Consider the following 13586-nt stretch of genomic DNA (forward strand, 5'->3'; position numbering starts at 1 on the left):
TATATATATATATATATATATATATATATATATATATATATATATAGGGAAAACTATATGGGGAAATATTAAGTCGTAAAACCTTGTAGTTTTTGGAGTTTTGCAGCAAAAAAAATCTGCTATCAAGAAAAAAATGAATGGCAAAAATAAAAATAGTATTAGTAATAATAATAATAATAATCACAATATTAATGCCTTTTTGGGGGATAAATTCACTTAAATGTTTTTTTTTTAAGTATCAGGATGCAGATTTTTGACAGGTGAAATGATTTAAGATCTTATTTTCAGGAAAATTCATACTCATAGAAATGAGATGAATTTATGCTCGATTAAAAAGTCGAAGTTTTTTGCTGAAAATGGAGCGTAAAAACAAACAAACAAATGAAAGAATTCTGATAATTCTTCAGAAAAGAATCTGTTAATATGTTATTAATATATTATGGTAATTTAATATACTTAATATATTTATATTAATATAATTCAATCATTTTCCTTCAGCTTAGTCCCTTTATTCATCAGGGGTCGCCACAGTGGAATGAACCGCCAACTTATCCAGCATTTGTTTTACGCAGCGGATGCCCTTCCAGCTGCAACCCAGTACTGAGAAACTCCCATACACACTCATTTCCACACACACACTCCTACACTACGGCTAATTTAGTTCATCAATTCCCCTATAGCGCATGTGTTTGGACTGTGGGGGAAACCGGAGCACCTGGAGGAAACCCACGCCAACACAGGGTGTGTGAATGAGTGTGTATGGGTGTTTCCCAGTACTAAGTTGCAGCTGGAAGGGCATCCGCTGTGTAAAAAATATGCTGGAATAGTTGGTGGTTCATTCCGCTGTGGCAACCCCTGATGAATAAAGGGACTAAGCCGAAGGAAAATGAATGAATGAATGAAAGAGAGAGACAAACAGCAGTTGAGCAAGAGTGAGAGAGACAGACAGACAGGGAGAGCGAGCAATATTCAGACACACACACACACACACAGGCGTGACTCTTCACAGTGGCTGATGTAGTGCTGGTGTTGTTCAGCGCAGGACGCGGCGTCTCTTTCCTCTGCTGGAGCGAGATGATCTGGACACCGAGATCTGCACACACACACACAGGTCAACACATGCACGTGTACACGCACACCTGTACGTATACAGCTGAAAGTGTGTAAAATGTGTGTGTTTTCTCACTGCAGCAGCTGAAGGCTCCTCAATGATGCTGTCGATGCCGCCTGGCAGATCTGAACCCATCTGAAGCCTGAGGATGAGGAGGACGAGAAAGATGAAGACGGGATAAGAAAGAAGAGTAAAAACTCTGCAGTGAAAGAAGAAGAGGATGAAGAACTCACGTCTGTTTCCTCTTGCGCCCCCTTCTGGATCCTGTGTGCACGTCTTCAGCCTTTACAAACACACACACACACACATACATTAAGAGTGTATAATTCAGCAGATTATCAAACACAATGAACATGTTTATGGGGACACCAATAATCTGATTTTAATGCGATTAAAGCCTAGTTCACACTACAGGATGTTAAACATAGGCAGATCTCTGTGCTGTTCACTCTACATGACTTGATCTTGTGTCTTTTAATCGCTGTGGTGTTCACACTATGTGACACAACGTAAATGATCCTCAAGAGGGGGGTGACACACTACAAGATCTGATGACAACTAGATCCCCAATAGCTCAGTCCAGCTACCAAACCACAGCCAATGAAATGTTGAGGGAGGAGTCGTCAGAAACAGCTGAACACTATTGGCTGCTTGTGTGCTGATGACATCACTGACAGCGTTTCAAGCTTTCAAGGGAGCATTTAAAAATATGGTCAGTCAGCTGATGCGTCAGCGGATCAATCTGCTTCTTAGTTTATCTTAAGACCTCATCGCCACTTCAAGTTCCAATCAGTATCAAACCCAGTGGTGGTTTTAGTTTAAATGGCACCTTTGGTGTATTTAGCAAATTTATTTAATTTTACATTACAAGACGATTTTCTTTATTATAGTCAAGTTTCTTAATCGCCGTAAGGAATAACTGGCTGTTTTAATAAATAAACGGGCAGCTTTTGTACTTTCATTTCAGAGTGCAGATTGCCTACGTTTTATTTATTTTTTTTTTGAATAATTATTTTTTCAAGGTTTTCACCTTTAATGTATAGGACAGTAGAGATTATTGGGGAGCAGAGAGAGGGGAAGGATTGGCATAGGACCGCGAGGCGGGAATCGAACTCGGGTCGCCGTGAGCACCGGAGTGCATGTATCGACGCACTAACCGACGCACTATATATATATATATATATATATATATATATATATATATATATATATATATATATATATATATATATATATATATATACGCACGCACGCACGCACGCACACACACATATATATATATTTAAACTATTTTTCCAAATGTATATAATTACAACTGTAAGAAAATATCAACATTTGGTTTATACTTTCAGTATTATCTTTGCTTGAAAACACCTGATCTAATCCTGTTTATATGAAATAAGCTGCTGCTCCTGAGCAGGTTTGAGCTACCAGACCTTTTGCTATAACAACAACTCTCAGATGAGTTTTGAAGAACGAAACCATCATGGATCGTGTCAAACCGTCTGAGAAATAAACATACGAAAAACGAACCCCTTGTCTTGACAAGAGACCAAAATAAAGAAGCTTTATTTTAATGATTTGTGTCATTGTCATTCTGTCAGATATATATATATATATATATATATATATATATATATATATATATATATATATATATATATATATATATATATATATATATATCGTAGAAAAATTTCATGGAATTACCACCACAAAATCAGCCATTTTTACCATGAAAAATCACAAACAAAATGGTGAAAAACTAGGAGGTCTGATTACTGATGTCCATATAAACATAGTCAGAGCAAAGTTAATAAATCATCAAACATTTTTAAATCTAGAATTTATTTTTAAAAACAAAAATAAAATGAGAAAAGCACAAAAAAACTAGTAAAAACTTACGGAAATATTGTCTCAAGACATCTATGAATAGTTTTATTTTTAAATAAGAGCAAATAAACTTCTAAATTGAAACAAATATATATATATATAAAACGGCAAGTATTTAATTTAATGGATTAAAGGAGGCTTGTGTGAAGCCCAAACTGACCCTCATCTGCTCCGCATGGCTGATATCTTCATCCTCGTCTCTGCTCGTCCTCTGTGTGGGACTCAGATACTCCTGCACTCCTCCATCTTCATCCTCATCCTCCTCTTCTTCTCCTCCTCCTCCTCCTTCAGAGCGCAGGCCGTTGCTGAACACACAGTGTTTGGATGTGTGTGTTTTGGCCTCCTCTACTGTGAGTGCGTGTGCTCCGGCTGGCCTGCAGGGCGGCGGCGGCGAGTCTCCACTGGGTTTGGGCGTCCCACGTGCTGGAGACTGAGCCGCATCCGGGCCTAGGCGGGACAAGTCAGAGTTGTGGACAGAGCAGGCGCGGCGTGGGCTCAGAGATGGAGGAGCGCTTGCCTGCTGGAGGAGTGCTGGGAACGTCAGCGGGTTCGAGTCGGAGCCGCGTTCGCTCACCTGCAAGAACAACGTTTATTTCTATAGCACATTTCATTCATGGTGAGAGAGCGCCACCTTGTGGTACCATCACAGAGAGACGATAAGCCCTTTAAAGTACCTTTAAACACTTGTCATGCTGGAGGAGGTGCGGGAAGGTCAGCGGGTTTGAGTTTTTATAGTCTCACTTTTTAGTCGAAGCTCACTCACCTGCAGGAAGGAGGTGTAGATGGTGTCCATGAAGGATCCGTACGGGTCGAACAGCCCTGACGCCTCTCTCTGCTGCGATGATGACAGGGATTCATGGGAAATCTGCGGCGGAGCGGCAGCATCCTGTGGCGGAGGAGTTTCATGCAGCGCCACAGGCTTTTCTCCCATGAGCGGCGGCGCCATGGTCAGCTGAGGAGGAGAAACACCATAATAAACACTCATAAAGAAGGCTGGTTTACACACAAAGTGTCTGCTAGTTTGCTTGAGCGTGAGCGGCAAATGTGATGTCATCGCTGTGTTGGTGGATGTTCGTTTTGGGTGCACATGGCATGATTTCGGCTGGTGGATCTTACAACCTTTTTTTGTAACCTTGTTCAGGGCTCCACATCCGAAGATGCTTGACTTGGAGCCAAGTCTGGGGGAATTTATGGCCCGTTTCCACTGAGAGGTACAATACGGTATGGGTCACCTTTATCAGGCTTGCATTTCCACTGCCAAAAGGGTACCCTTTTGGTGGGCGTGGTGTACGACAAAGTTTCAGTCGACGTAATTTTTACTCGAGGAAATGTCAAAGTAAAGCTGTACGGGTCCTTCACATATCATATGAGAAGCACTTCTCACACAACAGATGCTTCATACGCATAAACACTTGTGTGTAAATGTTCATTACTAACCTTTCTATGAACATGATTTGATCATAACTGCTGATCAATGATCAACGTTAGCCTACTGTAACGTCTGCAATTATTTAAAATAAATAAATGAACATATATGAGCACATGCAGACCCTTTACAGTCTCTGATATGTTACCAATTACAGATAAACTACACACAGCAGACATTTATTGCTTATTTGGGTTCTACCTGCATTTCGTTGCCTTGTACTTGTACATGTGTGATGACAATAAATTGAATCTAATCTAATCTAATCTAGCCTCTGTTAGAGAGTAAATCTGTCATTCCCAGTTCACAACAGTCCAAAAGGTGATGAAAATTACACATGGCAGTTTGTTCATGTTTTAGGTTGCTGAAAGAATCATTTGCTCCTTTCTAAAAGGATCGGATGTTAGAAGCGCTTTAATAATCACGTGCACGTTATTATCAGTTCAAGAAGTTCGTTATTTCAACTAAAGACACGCGGCAAGCTCTCTGGAGAAGGTGAAACCGCTCGCACTTTTAGACGACCTCGTAACACAAAAACAGCACACGGCAGATTTTGTTCTTCTTGGCTTTGTGGCTGTTCATCAAGACGACGACATGGCTTGTTAATATATGTATATATAATTACGGTGTAATGTCTCGGCTGTGTTTTAAAAAATGTTTTCATTCTCCTGCTTCTGCGAGTGACGTGTCTCTGTAAAGCAATAGCATTTAGCTGCGCAGGTAGCTCTGCCTTTTGGTATGCATTTTTCATGCTAGGTACCCTTTGCAAAGGGTAACCAAAAGGTGGTGTGGTACGGTTCGCTTTTACGTACCTATGACAGTGGAAATGGCCATAAAAGCATACCGAAACGTACCACTCAGTGGAAACGGGCTATTACACATGCAACACCTTTATAAATCCAACACAGATGCCCGATGCGTTTCCTTTGAAGCTTTGAGGAAAATCAATGCATACAGCGGGGGGAGAGTATTGAACACGTCACCATTTTTCTCAGAAAACCTATTTCTAAAGGTGTTGTTGACTTGAATTTTTCCCCAGATGTTGATAACAACCAAAGAAAACAAATCTAATTAGTTTACAAATTACATTCTGAGTAATATAATGAAATGACGCAGGCAAAAGTGTTGAACACATGAAGGAAGGTGTATTTGTGCAGTGAAAGCCCAGACAGCAGCTGAAATCTCTCAGTAGTTCTTCAGCACTCATCTGCTCTTCCTCAGTGTAAATGAATATCAGCTGCTTCAGTCCAACATCTACATTAGCAGGAGGACCAAGATGAAATCATTTCAGCAAGACCATGATCCAAAACACAGCCGAGGAGACTCTCAGATGCTTTCAGATACAGAAAATCAAGCTGGAGAATGGCCCAACCAATCACCTGACTCCAATCGAATAGAAAATACTAAATAAAGCTCAGATTTGATAGATGAGACTCACAGAACCATCAAGATCTTGACACAGTGTGAGAAACTCACACCTGAGCAATGCATGTGACTTCACTACTACCTGTCCAAACAGTTTCCAAAAGCTGATATTGTATGATAGGTGTCCTGGAAATGACCACATAGTTTCCTATCATGTCCTGATCCAGAAAGGCATGACATTCAATAGGATGCTGAAATGCTGATGCTGTTAGATGTGTGTAAACTAGCAGTACAGAAGCGCTCAGGTGTGTGCTGTACCTGCAGGCAGGTGAGCGGGTTGAGAGTGGTCTGGTTCGGTGTCAGCGGGACGCCCTGCGGCAGAAGAAGAGGTCCTGCTCCCAGTAAACCATGAAGACTGTTGATGTTCCCCAGAGCTGCCAGGTCACCTGAACACACACAAAATATGAGAATCACCATTATACTGCGTAGGCATGGGGCGAAACTGGTTTGGAAAAGTCATGGTTTTAAGACAGCATAATTGATCTGTTATACCGTTTCAAGATATATGCAAGAGGTGTGCGCTTACACTGGTCTCACTGCTCGGTTCGGTTACAATTATCATGCCGATTTGGTTCAATTCGATATCTCGGTTCATCACGATGCATTGATGATGCTTTCCATACATATTTCAATATTTTTACTTCACAGCACAACAATTCTTGCATTAAAAATGTAAACATGTATGTGTATATATTATTTGCAGTACAATTTTGTCCTTTTCTAGCCTACAAGCAGTCAGATATATGAACTGCGCCTTTAACTTTACATGCTGAAACTCTTTTTGAATGTATGGAAAACTCAAGTACATGCAGAGAACAACAGGAGCATTAAAGCAAATAAATTAATGTAAATATTATCCCGCTTGCTTTTTGAGCATTGTTGAGCGAGTTCTTACACCCCTATGATTGGTCAAGCGCTCAACAGAAAGGGCTGTGATTGGCTCTAACACTCTTGCGCTGTTCACCGATGAGTGACACTGATCAACGGCAGCGGCGATCACAGCTGATCCATGATAGTCACTGTGGAGAAAACTCGCTCTGCTGACACGCGCTTGTGTCTGTATCCAGAAGTATCGCTATAACAGCCGGAGGAGAGGAATCGTTACCTCACAACAGCAGGGGTCTGTTCTTCGTACATGGATTACTCAGTTAGCTGGATTTGGTTATTGACGATTTGATACGATGCGGGATCGTTTCGTTCCTCAAAACTGATCTGTGTTGTTGTCATAGCAACAGTTCTGGTAGCTCAAACCTGCTCAGGCTCATTTCATATAAACAGGATTAGATCAGGTCAGTTCAAGCAAAGATAATACTGAAAGTAAGCCTATGTACTGAATTCTGATATTTTCTTACAGTAGTAGTTATATACACTTAGAAAAATAGTAAATATTTTTAACTATATATATATATATATATATATATATATATATATATATATATATATATATATATATATATATATATATATATATATATATATAAATAAAGTTTAATATATATATATTAAAGAGCCCATATTATGGCTTTTTGAAAATGCCCTTCCATGTAGTGTGTCACACAGCTCTAAGTGAAGTGAAATATCCAGCTAAGGCTTAAATCTGTAAGTTTACAGTGTTTAAAACTATTGATTCATCTATAAAAGAGTCGACTCATAGTGCTTCAAACGAGTCGTTTTGATAACGAGTTATTAGGTGTTTCGCGATGACGCAGCTACGAAACACAAGTAGTTGCACGCGCAAGCCCGGGAGATTTGAAACCTGCGGCCCCGCCCACTAACAGAAAAAAGTCACACACACACACACACAGAGACACACACAGACACTGGTAGAATGAAGTCACGCTGTGCAGATGGAGATTATTGTCAGTTCACCCAAAGATGAAACCTTAGCATATAGCCTAGCCTTGAGCAGATCGAGAGCCTCTGGAAACTACCTGCTTACAAAGAAGACTTCATCAGTTTGTTAAAGGAAGGATCAGTAAAGACTGTCAGAACAAGGATCAGTGGATCATGAATCAGTTTCTTCCCCCATTTCACCAGTGTAAGTACGTGCGATTAAAATTGTTGCCTCGTTTACTCTAGCTTGCAAATTATGCATTTAGTTGTGTTTTGTTACTTGTAACCGTGTGTGCTGTATCAGGTTAACTCTTTATATTCTCATATCGCGTGTAAAGCTACGTTGAAAACGCGACGCGTGCCGCTTTGTTTATGGATAGTCAGCTATGTGTGTGTGTGTAATGTGTGTGTGTGTGGCTCCTCTGAGGACGGTCGTTTGTGTGAGTGTCTCCTCTTAGGAGGTTGATGTGTGTGTGTGTGTGTGTGTGTGTCTCTGAATAGAGTAAAGCTCTAGGCAAAGGGTGATCAAACGGACCCGTTTGTAAAATGAGGACCGGGGGGGGGGGGGGGGGTGTCGCGGTTGAAATCGCGGATGTAACTGAGGACGCGGAGGGGGAGGGAGGTGTCGCCGCCGCGCCGTCTCTATTCTGGACGCGCCGGCCCTGTGTGTGCGTGTGTGTAAAAAGAGCAAGTAGACTGCTAGGACATATCCTAGCCAGTTCTTGGACTTTTTGCTTGATAAAATAGTTAGTCGTCAGTATTTTCTAGTCCATCGTCTGTATTTACATTCACCCACTGGCAGCCAAAATCCACTATGAAGCGTGTGTACACTGTGACTACTTTTATATTGTTGATAATCTGCTGGGCATTTCACTCTGTCTCGCCCTGAAGCCTGTCAGTGTCGTCGACCAATCGCAGCAGCCTGTCATTGGTCCAATCAGCGCAGATTAGCTTCGCGCTGAGGACGAGTTTGGGTACAAATGAATCGCTGAACGATTCATATGGGAGTCGCTGGGATAACTAGGTAAAAATAAATGCATATTATAAGACCATCAAAGTGTTGTTTGACCTTGCATGCATATTAGACTGTTGTTGGAGACCCTTACAACCTAAATATGACCCTATTTCATCTATAATATGGGCTCTTTAATAAAACTTATGCAATCTGCACCACCGAAATGAAAGTACAAAGACTGCCACCTGGTGGTGCAAAGAGAAAATTTATTGAAATGAACTTTTTAGATCGCTTTAATACAATGTGTGTGTAATAGACATGCACAATATGTGACTTTTTTAAAAGCAATAATACATATGCAGTCATAAACATGTCTTGACAGCTAATATGATGGTGATTTGATGCTTCACAAGAGTTGCAGACGCCTTTACCAATATCAAAATGCATTTGTAAACATCCAGTTATTCTTTACACCGATTTAGAAACCGGCTACAATAATACTACTACGGCTACTATAGTAAAGAAAATCTGCTCTAACTGTAAACTAAATAAATTGCTAAATACTCTTGACACATGAAAGGGCCAAGCCTGCAGCCCACAACAAGGTGTATAGTTATTGCGTGTCATATTTAATAAACCATTAACTGATAATATGATGTAATTTTGCTCACATGCATAATTGAATATTAATCAGATGATGTCATTATGCTGCTGGGCCGTCAGCCAATCGTTGCATTGCTGATCATGATTTCGAGGATCGATAGATCTGTCCTTCACAACACACGCAGCGATCTCAGATCAGTCCATCCAGACATTTTAATCCGATTCTCAATCGTGTTTTGAAGAACCAAATTAGCCGGAGATCAGTTATCAAGATTAACAGATCCAGGATCTGCCAAATCATCTTAGATCATTTAAGTGAGGTACGAAGAACGGACCCCAGGTCAGTGAGAGAAAGAGAGAAATGGAGTTTACAGCTTTCATTTCCTCCAGCAGTGAAGTAAGGGCTTCTGGTGTCTCTTCAGTGTCAGAAAAGACTGTCCAGCAAACTCACATGCAGTGAGTTGAGCAGTTTCTGCGTTTTTAAGTAGTTAAGGTGTTTTAATTACTCATGCTCGCCTCCCTCGACATGGTAAACTAATGCAATATAGCGCATGAGATCAATAACATCAGTGTGTATAATATATATGAAGAGTTCGGATGCAAAACCCTGAAAGCCATCTGAAGTATTCTCCTAAAATGACCATTTCTGTCAGACTCCTATGTTTATGTTCATTTATTTCACTTTAAAGGCAATGTAAATAACTTATTTGTCACTATAAAAGTAAAATTACTGAGCCTACATGCATATATAAGTACACCCCTCACAAATCTCTCATTGAAATTCATATTTTCTATACGTTGTCTTACAATATTATATTTGTGCATATTCATTAGATTAGTCAGTACTGAAGCCAAATCTGGAGCTCATCTAACAAAATAACTTACAATAACAGTGCAAAGATTAGTAGCTCAAATTTATATGTTTGGGAAAATATAAAAGAAAGAAAAAGAGCAAAAATAAAGAGAAACAAATAAATAAAAAAGGTTGAAATTTTGTTGTTTGTATTGTCTTTCTACATTTTGCTTGAATTTATTTGTATTATCTTTCCATTTCTTAAGATGTTTGATGACTAAAATGATATTTTAATAAATATATCTGTTTAATAAATCTGTTTTGTTTAAATGCACCAAAATAGATGACATATTCACAATTTTCAAAATGGGGTGTACTCATATATGCTGAGCACTGTATATAACCGGTATATAATAACCAATACCGAACTGTCCTAGTCTGCATTGCGGTGCATTAAAGAATCATTTAATTTTGACACTCCTAATATGTAAGGTATAATAGTATCCAACTATAGAGCTGAGCAGTGCAGTGGCTTATTTATATCCACAGAAAAGAAAGATCTCCATAGATGCCTTTTGGAGTTGTACAGAAATCAGTGTTTTTGAAACTAATGAAGACAGCAGGAGGCAATGATATCTATGAGTTATTTAGCCTGACATGTTTACTGCTCATAACATAAAATATATTCTGTTTAATGGTATAAATATAGTTTTTTTACCCAGATATTTTAAAAAAGAACATATTTTAGAGAAGTAATTACAATACTGGGATATTCTTACACTCATTTATACACTATTTTTTAACATAACTTCATTTAATCATTCATTTTCCTTCAACTTAGTCCCTTATTCATCAGGGGTCACCAGAGTGGAATGAACCACCAACTTATCCAGCATATGTTTTACATAACGGATGCCCTTCTAGCTGCAACCCAGTACTGGTAAACACCCATACACACTTATTGACACACACACACTCATACACTACGGCCAATTGAGTCCATCAGTTCCCCTATAGTGCATGTGTTTGCACTGTGGGGAAAACCGGAGCACAAAAAAAGTTATGTTGAAGGGTGACACGGTGGTACAGTGAGTAGCACTGACACCTCATAGCAAAAAGGTTCAAGTCCCCGCTGGGTCAGTTGGCATTTCTGTGTGGAGTTTGCATGTTCTCCCTGTGTTGGCATGGGTTTCCTCTGGGTGCTCCGGTTTTTTCAACAGTCCAAACACATGCGCTATAGGGGAATTGGGTAAGCTAAAATTGCCTGTAGTGTATGAGAGTCAATGAGAGTGTATGGGTGTTCCGCTGTGTAAAACATATGCTGGATAAGTTAGTGGTTCATTCCGCGGTGGTGAGCCCTGAATAATAAAGGAACTAAGCCGAAAAGAAAATGAATGAATGAATGAAATTTAAGACACCGCAGACATCCTGAATAAATGTATCTGAAATATAAATATAATGCAATGTGAATGCTCTGTTGGCATCTGCACATCCACACGCGGGCCACAGACACGGTAAAGCGCTCTGCATCAGCAGTTTCACACTCAGACCATGTCACAGATGAGACTTTATTTCAGAAAAAACCCTCCTGGACTCCGTCAGTCAGTGTGAATGAGTCTGCTGAGTCGGCGGAGATGTCAGCGCGGGTTCAACATCGCCCAGAGCAGACCGTTGGTTCAACCCTACTGTAATGACAGCAGGCAGGACCACAGAGTTCAAGTGCAGACAATAAACTCTCACTGAGGGAAAAACTGCACTACTGTGGTGAATCTCAGCGCTGTGGACATGGAGGAACAGCAGAGAATCAACTAGGAGGAAACCAGCAAGCTTGCTTTTTTTTTTTTGCATCGTATCAACTCACATGTCATTTTAGCACACAGTCAATTTATCTGGGTTTCAGTGACTTATGCTGATTATTTTTGATGTTTATTTTCCAACTCATTTCTAAACGTAATAGTATTCAGCTTAAAGTGAGATTTAAAGGCTTAACTAGGTTAATTAGGATAAAGTTAGGGTTATTAGGCAAGTCATAATATATCAGTGGTTTGTTCTGGAGACAATCTAAAACAAATATTGCTTAAGGGGGCTTATAATATTGACCTTAAAATGGGTTTAAATTAAGAACTGCTTTTATCCTAGCCAAAATAAAACAAGTGAGACTTTCTCCAGAAGAAAAAATATTATAGGAAATACTGTGAAAAATTCCTGAATCTGTTAAGCAGCATTTGGGAAGGAAGCCTAATAATAATAATCATTTTGTGTGTGTGTGTGTGTGTATATATATATATATATATATATATATATATATATATATATATATATATATATAAATAAATAAATAGTTAAAGTCAGAATTATTAGCCCTCCTAAATTATTAGACCCCCTGTTTATTTTTCCCCCAATTTTTCTTTAATAGAGAGAAGATTTCTTCAACACATCTCTAATCATAATAGTTTTAATAACTCATCTCTAATAACTGATTTATTTTCTCTTTGTCATGATGACAGTAAATAATATTAGACTAGATATTCTTCAAGACACTTCTATACAGCTTAAAGTGACATTTAAAGGCTTAACTAGGTTAATTAAGTGAACTAGGCAGGTTAGGGTAATTAGGCAAGTTACTGTATAATGATGGTTTGTTCTGTAGACTATTGAAAAAAAAAATGAAAATTAATTTTGACCTTAAAATGGGTTTAAAACAATTAAAAACTGCTTTTATTCTAGCCTAAATAAAACAAATAAGACTTTCTCCAGAAGAAAAAATATTATCAGACATACTGTGAACATTTCCTTGCTCTGTTAAACATCATTTGGGAAATATTTAAGAAAAATAAATAAATCAAAGGGGAGCTAATAATTCTGACTTTAACTGTATATATATATATATATATCACTGTGCATGAAACTATAATCACCTACCAATGAGAGTGATTGAAAACATAAGAAAGCTGATTGGTTGAAAGTAACTACCTTTATGTGTATGCGTGTGCACACAATTCTCACAGTAGCTTTGCTTGCTGCTTTTCACTTGGACTCGTTCATATTCTCTCTCTCTCACACATGCAGGTTTTCACTACGTGAAGGTTAAGGCAGGATCAGTTAAAACAAATACCAGAACGCACTGTATATGTATATATATTAGCGGTGGGCCGTTATCGGCGTTAACGCAGAGACTCTTATTGCGCAATTAAAAAAAATATCGCCGTTAATCTATTCTCAAAGTTGGGTTGGGAGCTGGGTCTGTTCTACGCAAGCTATGATGACTTTCACCTTGATATTTTGATATTTTAGCGCGGATGTATACCTGACCGGTGAGCTGTCTGACAAAAAGGTGCCCTTCTGAATCAAATCAGCAGGATGCCTGACTTTAACTGCAGTTCAGCAGTTTCACTTTAACTCATGAACATTTCATTCATGCCCCCATGACAAACTGTTATGGAATTTAATAACGCACGCCAAATGGAGAGAAAAAAACTACTGCATTTCGCGATGTGTGTGTGTGGTGTGTGTGTGTGTAGTGTGCTGCGTGTGTGGATCTTGTCGG

The 13586-nt window shown here is 39.1% G+C and overlaps 1 protein-coding gene across 1 annotated transcript in view; it reads right to left on the reverse strand.

Annotated features, from left to right (window-relative positions):
• Positions 1 to 202: 202 nt before the first annotated feature.
• Positions 203 to 13586, reverse strand: part of mbd6 (methyl-CpG binding domain protein 6) — a 38267-nt gene continuing 24883 nt past the window's right edge. Inside the window, exons 9-14 of the mRNA XM_056460670.1 lie at positions 6114 to 6241; positions 3768 to 3956; positions 3165 to 3578; positions 1345 to 1394; positions 1187 to 1253; positions 203 to 1093 (exon numbers count right to left, since the gene is read on the reverse strand). Coding sequence (XP_056316645.1) covers positions 1034 to 1093; positions 1187 to 1253; positions 1345 to 1394; positions 3165 to 3578; positions 3768 to 3956; positions 6114 to 6241 — 908 coding nt within the window. The 3' untranslated portion in view covers positions 203 to 1033. The remainder of the gene's footprint in view (positions 1094 to 1186; positions 1254 to 1344; positions 1395 to 3164; positions 3579 to 3767; positions 3957 to 6113; positions 6242 to 13586) is intronic.

Source organism: Danio aesculapii, chromosome 6 (genome assembly GCF_903798145.1).
Source record: "Danio aesculapii chromosome 6, fDanAes4.1, whole genome shotgun sequence".
Lineage (NCBI taxonomy): Eukaryota > Metazoa > Chordata > Actinopteri > Cypriniformes > Danionidae > Danio > Danio aesculapii.